The 12,975-nt window shown below is 38.8% G+C and overlaps 1 protein-coding gene across 2 annotated transcripts in view; it reads right to left on the bottom strand.

Annotated features, from left to right (window-relative positions):
• Positions 1-12,975, bottom strand: part of LOC123870282 (LIM domain transcription factor LMO4) — a 253,622-nt gene that overhangs the window by 110,458 nt on the left and 130,189 nt on the right. For both annotated transcript variants that reach the window (XM_045913621.1, XM_045913550.1), the window contains exon 2: positions 1,502-1,866. In XM_045913621.1, the coding sequence (XP_045769577.1) occupies positions 1,502-1,794 (293 nt within the window). In that variant the 5' untranslated portion in view covers positions 1,795-1,866. The remainder of the gene's footprint in view (positions 1-1,501; positions 1,867-12,975) is intronic.

Here is a 12,975-nt window from a genome sequence, read left to right as displayed (position 1 = left end):
CGCGTCACGCTGGCGCACGCTCGTGACGTGGTAAAGTAGCGAGTAACAGGTGTGTATCCGGCTTAAAGATTAAATCACCTCTACTCTTTTACTCATCAGAGCATTGAAATTTGTAAGTCGTTTAATAATTACCTTATATGAGTTACCGTTTCGTTTAAAATTAAGGCATCTGTTTTATAGTATTCTGTCCGCAATGGAAAATTGCACATTTTGACTGTGGGTACATTAATTTGTAACAGTTAAAAAATGAAATTTTGGCAGTAGTATGCAGTGAACAACAACCTCGAGTATCAAGGGAGAAGCGGCCGCGGGAGTGATTCGAGCGAATTACCGTACCTGGAGGCGCAGGGGCCGACTCGTTAGTTGTTGTTTGCCGAGTGACGCGGGTCAATCAGCAGAGACATGCACGGAACCGCACTTCTTCATCCCCCTGCGCCCCGCCGCTCGTTAGGCCGCGCCGTCTCTGTCAACTGTGAGACGAGCTTTATCGAATCTACGACGCACGACCCGCGCCGCGGTCGGCCCACTCTTCGCTCCTAGTTTGGTTCCCGACCGCCGGTAAACAAGGGAAATCAGTCTAAAACGAATTTATATTTCCTTTATGAATGGCAAATAGACGGAGCTCTAAATTATGAAGCTGATACACCAAATATATTTAATAGAGAGCGTAAGATCGGTGACTCGTTTAAACCTATCTATACCTACCGAGTAAGTACGGTACACGAGACCGGTCCTCATTAAGTGGTAGGTAGAAACGTACAGAAAATCAGGGTGTAATTATAACGAGAGCCGTGTACCACAGCGGGGTGGTGGACTTAGTTAATTGGGTTGAATTCCTTGCGTTTAGCTAATTAACGTGGAGGGCGCCCGAGGCAGCTGCGGTCCACGTGCGAGACCGGAGCGGCGCCGGCCCTGTTTCTATTAGGTACATCCATCCACAGAAAACTCCTTGCAAAACTCATCCCAAATATATTATTTATTACATTTCAATTTAATTGTGTGAAAGTGTCTCATCAAAAAATAAAAATCCGGGTGGTACAACATCGTTGCAATTAATTAATGCGAAAATATAACAAAAACTTTGTTACCGGCGTCCTAAATTAGTCCTTAAGTTTTTTAACGATGCCAATTTAGCGGGCTTTAGAGATTCCGACGATTGGTTGCTGCGCAAAGCTGCACTTTTTGTCCCTTTCACAGGTAGAAATACAACGGCTCAAAGCATTTTCATAACAATGCGCCCGGGGCTTTCTCGGGTTATTTTTTTGGGTGTTCGAAACGTTTGACAGACACGCTATTGTCATCGTTAGATGATGCACTAAAAACTCTGCCTTTTATGGATAATCAATGGCGATGATCGGACGAGGTGGATCGAATACTAACGTCTGACCACGTATTAATTAACGTGCCTGAACATGAGCGTTTTATTTTTTTATCTTTAAAATATGTGGCCCAGATATCTGCAACTACTCAAAATATGAGTTTGTTATAATTTAAAACTCACCTTGTGTAGTCGCTTTTGCATAAGATCATCCCTCCTTTGAAGTAAAACGAGCGTCCCATGTCCGCTAACGCTTGTCCACAGCACGTGCACTTTAGACAGCCGTGGTGCCAGTATCTGTCGAGCGCGTGGAGTAGAAACCTCTCTACAATTTTGCCTCCGCAGCCTGCGCATTCCTTTAGTGCTGGGTTGTTGTTGTTGTGAGGGTAGTCGTGGCCGTTCGCCGCGAACGCAGCCTCCGGCGAGGACGGGTGCGGTGAGCTCAGCTCCGCGTACCCGTGGTAGTGCGGGTTCATGCTCAGCGCGCTCGCTGCCAGCTTGACGTTTGGAGCGGGAACCGCTCGCACCGACCACCACAATTACACGCCCTGTGGACAAAATATCAAGATTTAACAATTGCCAGCCACTATTCAGAGCTAAATTGAAAACCCCACAAAGAAGGAGATGAATATGGAAAGAATTTTTTTTTGTAACGAGAACTTTTTGAATTAACTTTTCTATATTACAACTTTTTGATTACCGCATAGGCCTATGGACGGGCGCGTTTATAAAATTTTCCAATTAGCAATTTCATACAATTAGGATGGGGATGGGGGTATCCGCGGGGCGCGGGACGCGGTGCGTCAACCCGATCCAATTAGCTCGCGGCCGGCGGAGCGGCGGGACGTCGTCTGGGCGCTCCTGTCGCCATAAAACTTAATTAAACGTTTTAAAACAAGTATTCATTAAAGAATAATCAAGCTTATGTAGTCATAAATAACAGGATTGTCCCGCGCGGAACGGGTGCCGTAATTAAGACTGCAGGAGTTGATCAAACGTACTGATTTGAAACTACCCTTCATTAAGAGAACGCGAGGCGGGCGCGGGAGCTTCCGCTGCGGTGCAGAAACTAATTAAGAATAACGGACGCTTTAAAAGCGTAATTAATTTAGATTGTAATTCTATTTCTCCGAGAGTAAAGTAGACAATTATTTCAGCAGCCCTTTCTTTTGGAGCGATTTGCTTTGCTGAATGTAATTTGGTTAATTTCTGTGTCCGAAGGGTTGTACTAAAGTTGTAACCGTAGATTTAGTTGGCGTGCCCCGAATAAAATCTCACCGGACAGAAATGATATAGCGTGAGCTGCGCAGATGTAAATATTGTCGGGTTCGTAGTTGCTCAGCAAGACTCGAGCGTGCTGAAAGCCATTACTCGTTGTCGGCTATGTCTAATGAAGGCTATAAGGGTCGGGTATAGGTGGCGTGTAGTGTACCCCATGACCGAGTTGCGTGCGTACTAATGAGCGGGCGTCGCGTGCATCCATAAGCACTTCGTTAAATCGCACCCGGACTACGCGGATCCGCTGGCCATATTTGCGTCAAATTACGTCACAATTCACAAATGGGCGTTGCATAATTAAAATATGAACACTCATAAATGTACCAATGTTGCATTCGAACGTAGTTTCTGCTAAATTCTTACAAAGCCGTAAGCAATTAAGTATTTGCTTTCACCAAATCACTATTATTAGAGTATCAAAAACCTAAGTATAAGTATGTTTTACATGGCATATTTTAATGGTATTCAAATATTTTATAGTCATATATATCGCTGTTTATAGCCTATCCTTGGAAAATCTAATTTAATTGGTAACATGCCCTTCACATCGATACATTAGGTGGTATTCTTTCTTCTGTATAATTCAAGAGCTATGTATGATTTTGTCGGTTCTCGGTTGATGTTGCAGTTGTCTTCAGGAAAAAAGAACACCTGCCTTGAACCTGCCCAGTGGGCGATTTCACGATACATTCAGTGTACAGTTACACTTCTTTTTCACTGAGAGGTTGGTGTGATCAACCTATCCACTTCACGTTGTAGAAAAGTGCAGTAGATAAATAAGTATCTATCTATGAACAAACGTATCCCCTTCCACTGTCATGCAAAGCTTTTTTTACCGGACGCCAACTGTAGAGCAACTCTTTAATTCGCACACGAAGGTCCTAATTAAGTTTTATTATTAAGTTTGGATGATTTTGCAAACACTTTAGTTGCACGTAGCTTTCGAAGATTGTAATCGCTCTTGAGCACCATTAGCCGGATTAACGGTTGATTTATAACCACAATAAAAACTTTGGAATGGAACGTGATTGTACAACAACTATTAACTATTCCACTAATGTCATTGACCTTCATGTTCGGAGCATGCAAAGCTTCGACATTGTTAATTTAATGTTTGTTTTTAAAATGATCCTATCTATACTGTATATATTGCAAAAAGACTTATCCTGACTGACTGACTTATCTATCAGTATCAACGCACAGTCTAAACCGCTGTACGTGTTAAAAACTTGAAATTTTGAGAACTGGTTCCTTTTATGACGAAGGCGCTCACCAAGAAAGTATTTTTGAAAATTTCACGCCAAAGGTCACGAAGGTTAAAAGTTTGTATGAAAGTCCGTCATTTTTTAAGTTAGGTATATATACCTATTTGAAAATTGGTATTTAAGCTTTTGGTTTAAAATGAATAAATACTTGTTTTAGAATTTCCAGAAATTCCAACCCTAAGGGGATTGAATAGGTGATGAAAATTTGTACGAAAGTTCGCCATTTTTCATGTTATAAATTGATATTTGGACTTTCGGGGAAAAATGGAAAAACATATTTCAGGATTTTTGAAAATTCCACCCCCTCACCGATTTTCAAAAATTCCACTCAAGCAAAGCCGGAGCAGGTCAGCTAGTCTTATAATTTTGATATATTGCTTATTTCGAGAAGATGTTAGGTCATATCCTACAAATAACTAATTATACTTAACCCCATTTCGTGGATGTGCAAAACAAATTTATAAAAGCCTATTCAGATTTAGCTCTTTTGAATCAAATCTAGTCTACTGCCAGTTCGGAAATTCTATTTCTATCATCTAGATTCCAGAGGCTGCAAAAATTCTAATTGCTTTAAAAACATTTTCATAAGCTCGTCAAGTATTTTGCTTTACTTGGAATTTTGATGGTATCCGATTTTTTAAAACAGTTTTGTTTCAATATGTAATTTCTCAGATCTCACATTCCACACACACCTTCCAAACACGTCCATTGTTCGCTGTTAGCCGTACGTAAAAATTACATCATTTTTTGAAACACGAAATGCCGTTGCGTATAATTAGTCAAACTTATGTCTGTTTAAGTCCTGTAAAAAGTGCCAATGGAAATTGTATTTTATAAGTGAACTGTTAGAGTTGCAAATTGTACTTTAGGGTTATTTCCCGCGTAACTCGGTGCGTGTTTAGACCGAGGGTGGCCTGGGAACCTGGCAGGTGCCGTTTTCATTATTCAAGCACCATTGATTGGATACTTTGTTGCCGTTTAAAAATCTTATTAGCAACCGCCCGACAACAAAGAGGAACGCCTGAACGAGCCTCCTCAGTCCTCACAACCCTCTATTTACCTGTTAAGTGATTTTTTTTCAATTACAGCGATGAACTGCACATTCAAATGTTTAACGAAACTGTAAGTCATCTTGTTAGACATTTTATCACCCGGCGTGCGCTGCATTTAGGGTTGCCACATACCCGTATCACGGCTGTTAGATAAATTACTACATGGTTTACTAAATTAAGTATAGGATAAAATCAAGTTGAGATGGCAATCAGGGTATGAGGCGGGGGGACGCCCCGCACACCCGCGCCTCACCCGCGCTATCCTGCACCGGGTTAGCGCGGGGACTGTGCGGGTGGGCGGGGTGTCCCCACCCTGATTGCCATCTCGACATGTCGCTTACTAAAGTAGATAGGCGAAATTCCTTAAAGATGTTTTTATGAACATAATTCTTCGTTCCGCTTTTAACACGCATGAAGCTTGAGCTTGATGTAAAAATCGTATTCATAAATATTCAAACAACCTATTCTATGTTAAACCTATTATGTTAATTTATGAGATAAGCAAGTAATAACTTTAATTAATGATAATTTTTAGATGTACATGAAAACGCCTTTATTATTTCAATTAGCTTCACAGCCTTCTTTTCTAGTTACAAATTACAAACATTGGATCAAACTTTACCATGCATTTCGGAAATAGTGACAGCCCTGGTCACATTTCAGTTTATTACGGACGCAATGAGTTTACAAGTTTTTACGATGGAATGAACTTTGCTGAATAGGGTAAGGTTTAAAGGCAATCTATGTACGAACTTAATAAGGTCCGTGCACTAGATGCGTACCAACTCGCAATATTCAGTGGAAAAGGTAGGTACTGTTTAGAGCTAACAAAGTACATATTTGACTATTAAGCAAATAGAAGAATATCAATTTTACTTTAATTTTATAGGTGAGTAGCAATAAACTATGTATTTAACTAGCTGATGCCCGCGATTTCGCGTGGATTAAGGTTCTCAAAAATACCATATGTTAGTACTCTCTGGTCTTCAACTCTGTCAATGTAATAAATCAGGCGAATTCGTTGCTCCGGTATTTAAGGATACACCAACAAAGACACTTTAGCATTTATGATATGGGTAGTGTTTAGGTGTTTCAAGAATGAAATAAAAAGATATGAGTACCTTATAATCCGATTGTACTAAAATACATGTAAGTATGTAATTTTCACTTTTTTAAACATAAATCATTAAATTATGTTCAAACAGACAAATTCACTAGTTACATGTGCTACAATCTCTAATAGTAGATCACACTAATATTATAAAGGAGAAAGTTTGTACGTGTGTGTGTGTGTATGTTTGTTACTCCTTCACGCAAAAACTACTGGACGGATTGGGCTGAAATTTAGAATGGATATAGATTATACCCTGGATTAGCACATAGGCTACTTTTTATCCCGGAAAATCAAAGAGTTCCCACGGGAATTTTAAAAAACCTACATCCACGCGAACGAAGTCGCCGGCATCAGCTAGTATACAATAAATATACGAGTAGTTTTCAACAGTAAAATCGATCACAAACACTAAACTTTTAAGAACAACAACGTAGGTAGCCTAACGTCCGCGAATAACGTAATTAAAGCGAAAACGCTGGCGAAATTGAACTGAAATGGAATGAGAATGCGAACTAAGTTGATCGCACACTAGAGGCCACAGCTAGAGCCGAATCCCGAGAGCTGATAGGCGCAAGTGTCGCAATGCATTTTTCAATACTGAAATGCGGACGACGAAAGCAGAATAAACGTTTTTTGGGTAAAAGGGAACCCTTATAGGATCACTTTGTTGTCTGTATGTCTGTCTGTCCGTCTGTCGTGTCTGTCAAGAAATCCGATAGGGTACGTACTTCCCGTTGACCTAGAATCATGGAATTTGGCAGGTAGGTAAGTATTAAAGCACAGTAAAGGAAAAAATCCTAAAACCGTGAATTTGTGTTTACATCACAAAAAAAAATTAAAATATGTACATGAACAATTAATTAGTATTTTCAAAGTAAGATTGCCATGTGGAATATTATATGAAAGGGTTTTTCCTGTACAGTGTACATTCTAAAAACTATTTTTATTTATTTTCATGCATACCTAATAGTTTTTGATTTATCGTGCAAAATATCGGAAAAAATTCCAGAGTACAGAACGAGCGCGAGTCTGACTCGCACTTGGCCGGTTTGACCCTTTCATATGATACCCCACTTGGTATAGTTACCTATCTTACTTTGAAAATTTAAAAATATTTTAATTTTTTTTTTAATGATATAACCACAAATTCACAGTTTTCGGATTTATAGTGCCTTTTCTTGTGCTACCTACCTGCCAAATTTCATGATTCTAGGTAAACGGGAAGTACCCTATAGGTTTTCTTGACAGACACGACGGACGGACGGACGGACGGACGGACGGACGGACGGACGGACGGGCGGACAGACAGACAGACAGAGTCAAGTTGAGGTAAGGAACGCTAAAAATGTATATGACGTCACATTTCACTACGTATATTTTCATACAAACTCCCATACAAATAAAGAATTACATATGTGATACTTTGGCAACATCCCTAAAGATAAAAAATTAAATAAGTATGTATCGAAATTTAAACCTGCTCGTTTTTAGTAAAGGGTATGTACGATATGCCGATGATTTCGCTTTCATGGAACGTCCCGTAAAATCGATCTCAGCACAAAAAGTTTTAAGAAAAACAACGCAGCGCCCGCGAATAACGTAATTAAACCGAAACCGCTGGCGAAATTGAACGCGAAAATGGAATGAGAATGTGAGCCTAATTAGAGCCGTGGGCGGGAAGACGTTGCACCGCGCCCTCAAGCGCAGCGCTGCTACAGCCACCGCTTCGCCTCTATGACAATCATCGTGATTAGGGCAGTAATTTAGTTTTACTCCCCTTATTTTCAACCCCCGACCCAAAAAGAGGGGTGTTATAAGTTTGACGTGTGTATCTGTGTATCGATGTATTTGTTTATCTGTCTGTGGCATCGTATCTCCTAAACTAATGAACCGATTTTAATTTAATTTTTTTTTTGTTTGAAAGATGGCTTTATCGAGAGTGTTCTCAGCTATAATCGAAAATCGGTTCAGCCGTTTGAAAGTTATCAGCTCTTTTCTAGTTTTCTTATAGAGGTTTTTGTGTCGGGGTTTTTTTTTTTTAATTTTGAGTTATATTTAAAGTTGATTTTGTAGCTATACCTGACGCACTTGTAAGCTTAGATCTATTTTATAAAACGTAAATAATATTAGAATTTTCCAAAAATAAAATTACTGAGTCCTAATAAAGTACGTTTTCAGTGGTTTTCGTATTGATTAAAAATGTATTTAATTCCTATACTATTCGTTAGCTAAGGGAAGCCTTCACTACACTTTTACGTCCATGCATTTCAATTAGTTGCCATTATCAACCGATAGATGTCCACAACTGGACATAGCTGCTGTATCTCTTGTAGGGAATCATATTCATTTCAATAAAGCGTAAAAAATTAACAAATCTACAAAAGGGTTAAACTTTAGGTAGATACAATTTAGAAAGAATTCCGAATCAATTTACACGTATAAAAATGATAAGAAATTATAAGAATAGATCCGTTGCTGCCTCTATTTTTAACCCCCGACCCAAAAAGAAGGGTGTTATAAGTTTGACGTGTGTATCTGTGTATCTGTCTGTGGCATCGTAGCTCCTAAATTAATGAACCGATTTTAATTTAGTTTTTTTTTGTTTGAAAGGTGGCTTGATCGAGAGTGTTATCCAAGAAAATCGGTTCAGCCGTTTGAAAGTTATCAGCTATTTTCTAGTTACTGTAACCTTCACTTTTCGGGGGTGTTATAAATTTTTAATTTACATTTGTTAAGGTATTAAGACACAGCGCCCACGAAAAACGCAATTAAAGCAAAACAGCCGAAATTAAACGCGAAAATGGAATGAGAATGTGAGCCTAATTAGGGATGGGGGGTAAGACATTGCACCGGCACCCTCTCCCACAAACGCTGAGTAACCCGGCGTTTTGTCCCGCTTTCCTTCTACTCCGGGGTAATACAGAGGTTTTACTTTAATCTTTATTGGTAACTAGCTGACGCCCGCGACTTCGTCCGCGTGGATTTAGGTTTTTCGAAATCCCGTGGGAACTCTTTGATTTTCCGGGATAAAAAGTAGCCTATGTGCTAATCCAGGATACTATCTATCTCCATTCCGAATTTCAGCCAAATCCGTCGAGTGGTTTTAGCGTGAAGGAGTAACAAACATACACACACACACACACACACACACACACACACACACAAACTTTCGCTTTTATAATATTAGTGTGAAGATAACCTACATTTTGACGATTATATGGGCCAGAAAAAAGACCAACATATTATTATTATTAAATACCGGTTGTTAATCTTTCAATACACACACATAGTCACACTGCAGCGGATTTCCCAAGAATAATATCAAAGAATTTACTAAAATTGTCAATAGTCAGTAGCCTAATATTGTGGCTAATTTTGTTGTAGATATACACAATATCTAAATTGACAGGATTAATCAAGTGCTATATTTCTCCGCAGGGAGCATCATGAAAGGGATAATGTGTAAATTGCACAATATATTTACGAAAACACCTTATAACATTGAATTTAATTAGTACTTAAATACATAAGGTAATCTCAAACAAAAAACATGCTCATTGGACTTTGAAGCTATCAAAATTAATCAAGTTGTAAGCAAAAAGTTGCTTTTGCAATTTTTTGCAAACGGAATCCTTATAGGATCACTTTGTTGTCTGTCTGTCTGTTTGTCTGTACATCTATCGTGTTTGTCAAGAAGAACCTATTAGGGTACTTCCCGTTGACTTAGAATCATGTTTGGCAGGTAGATATAGGTCTTATAGCACAACTAAAGGAAAAAATCCGAAAACCGTGAATTTGTGGTTACTCGCATTTGGCCGGGGTTTTTTTAAATGAGCCGTCTAGTAAATACTGAATAGAAGTAGTTGCCATACAATGAATATAGACGTCAAAAATTAAATTAAACGATCAGCCCACACCACTCTGGTGTGAAACACTATAAAACTAATTTGGTTTCCTCGCAACCACACTAATTAAAAAACTGCGGTCAATCCGGGCCCACTCCCGCCGAACATAAAACATCCATTTCACTGACGACCCGCAACGTTGATTAATTTTGTCCAATCGGACGAGATTTTAAAATTTCATTCCCATTCTCAGAAATCATCTGCAACTGTAAAAATGTAGAGTTGATTAACTTTGTTAAAACTAACTTTTGCGCGCGATTTTATGTTTGTTCAATTTTCATTTTGGTTGTCATGCGACTTACCTAAGTACTTACTTTCTGAAATTATAAGAATATTCCACGTAAGTAACTATTGAATGAATGAATATACTTTTACTGTACACCACAAAATTAATACATAAAAAACACATACAAAGCAAAACAAAAATATAGGCAAGTACAATTTGGCGGCCTTATCGCTACGTAGCGATCTCTTCCAGCGATGCCTTAGCTTATCCAATCCAAGGACTCAGGATTCAGGTCTTGGTTATGCTATCGGTTCGAAAAGTTATGGTTGGGCACTTTAGTCTTAGAAGTGGGAGGTCCTGGGTTCGATTCCCGGCATGAGAAGAAATCTAAGGTTTGGTCTTGTACCGGCAAAGCCGTTAGCTATGCCGCTAAGTCTTTTCTTAAACTTTCTTTGAAGAAGGGTATGGTATGGGTTTAATAAAACTGTCACACCTCTTCCAAGGTTGCCCTCTGTATGTCAGACTGCATCGCCACTTACCACCAGGTAAGATCGCATTCAAGGGATAACATGTATCTGAATATAAGAAATCTAAGGTTTGGTCTTGTACCGGCAAAGCCGTTAGCTATGCCGCTAAGTCCCTTAACTTTCTTTGAAGAAGGGTATGGTATGGGTTTAATAAAACTGTCACACCTCTTCCAAGGTTGCCCTCTGTATGTCAGACTGCATCGCCACTTACCACTAGGTAAGATCGCATTCAAGGGCTAACATGTACCTGAATATATTGAGATTGTTTTGTAGGTAGATGAAGTACCTACAGTACTTGTTAATGTTCAATATTATTTGCATATAATGACCGCTAATGGAGCGGGCGCATTATTCATGGGACGTGACCTCAAAACAACCATTTCGTTTGAGTTTTGAGCCGCACTCTTTGAATACAGTATTAAAACTTAATTATAAAATGACTGGTTCATTCGCCTCAGTAGATTTTATATCTGCATAGATCCTTTGGCAGTGTAAATTTACTTGCTTTTATATGCGTGGTAAGAATAATTTGAGTGATAAGCTTGAAAATGAAAATGTATGTATTAAGCTCAAGACGAAGGGATTTTCAGCCTCCAAGAGCACAGCTATCAGTCAATAAAACAAACGAAAGAGCTTAAAGTTCCGTTTAGTTTTTGAACTAGTTTACCGACGCAAAGGCAAAATTAGCCTCCGTTGTACACAGAACAGGTGTGCTTAGTTAGCCAACTAGTAAGTATAGTCTTTGTTCCAGCCTTCGCAGACTCCGTGCAAATAATCTTCTACACATTTCATTAACCTCAAATAAAATTTTACGGGGCAAGTCGCACGCGTCACGCATGTTAAGTGGCTCGTTTTGCTCGACACTAATGGGCCAGGATTTGTCATTGTCGAACAGGTGTGTCGTGACGAAAAACACGTGTAATGACCATACGAGTGCATACAATGTACCAGATCGCGCTCTCGCCGGGCGTAATTAGAGGCGGCCAACCGTGCCACGCGGAGCTATGAAAACCAATCTAGTTTGGTACCTAACGCAATTTGTGACTTTGTTCTAAATTAAATATTCTATTCGGAGTACGGACCTCTCGTTTATTACATTCCACTAGCTAATTAGCAGTCATAATTAATTGTTAAGCTTGGAAACCGTTGCACTCGTTTACTATACTGGGTTTTCTGATATCAAACTGATCTACCTAAAAGATTTTACGCCATTGTGTGAAATAGTTGAACCATAATAATACATATAACTATTGCTTCGTATTCCATATTGATTCGTTTAAAAAGCACCGATATAGAGCATACTTTGACTTATAGTTAAAACGAGATAGATCTCTTTAAAATACTCGTAGCTCTGTCTCATTATAACTCTAGTTCATAGTGAATAGTGAAAGTATGGTGTAAGAAAGCTGAAAGAACACGTGAACATAGTGTCTCTAGAATCAAGAAAGACTATTTCATAGTAGGTATACCTATATAGGTATAACATAATTTAGAAGATTAGTTAAAATAAAACTTTTAATTATCTAACAAGTGTAAATTAAAAATTTATAACACCCCCGACGATCCAAAGTATCTGAGTTTTCCAAAACATCATTTTCAAATAAATAATTATGTATTCAGGCAACGTCCATCTTGACAGCTTGACCTTTGTCTATTGACATAATATTATGAACCTAACGGTTATCTAACCTTCTTTTCTACAAGAAAACTAGAAAAGAGCTGATAACTCTTAAACGGCTGAACCAATTTTTTTAGATTATAGCTAAGAACACTCTCGATCAAGCCACCTTTCAAACAAAAAAAACTAAATTAAAATCTGTTCATTCGTTTAGGCGCTACGATGCCACAGACAGATACACAGATACACAGACACACAGATACACAGATACACACGTCAAACTTATAACACCCCTCTTTTTGGGTCGGGGGTTAAAAATTAGGCCAGTTCGTAATTTAATTGAGTAGCTCTTTGGCCCCCAGTCTTAAAATAGAAAAAAAACTCAAAAATCTCAGCTATAGTTTCTAACATTAATATGTAGTGGGTAAGTGAGTACCCATATCAAAATGAGAGTCAACAAAGTTACGTCTCTACATTTAGTTTTTAAGTAGTTATGCACACCTATTTCACACTCTTACGAAATAATTATTGCTTTAAAGTTTCAAACATACCACATCCATATCAAAATTAAATAATAAAATACCTAAAACACGTCGTGTCCAGCGGAGCGACTCGTCATGCCGGACTGGGCACAGTGCGTCCGACAAATATATTAAGTGTCCGTGATAGACC

Source organism: Maniola jurtina, chromosome 1 (genome assembly GCF_905333055.1).
Source record: "Maniola jurtina chromosome 1, ilManJurt1.1, whole genome shotgun sequence".
Classification (NCBI taxonomy): domain Eukaryota; kingdom Metazoa; phylum Arthropoda; class Insecta; order Lepidoptera; family Nymphalidae; genus Maniola; species Maniola jurtina.
Note: the sequence above shows the minus strand (reverse complement) of the source record. Positions and strands in the feature narration are given on the sequence as shown.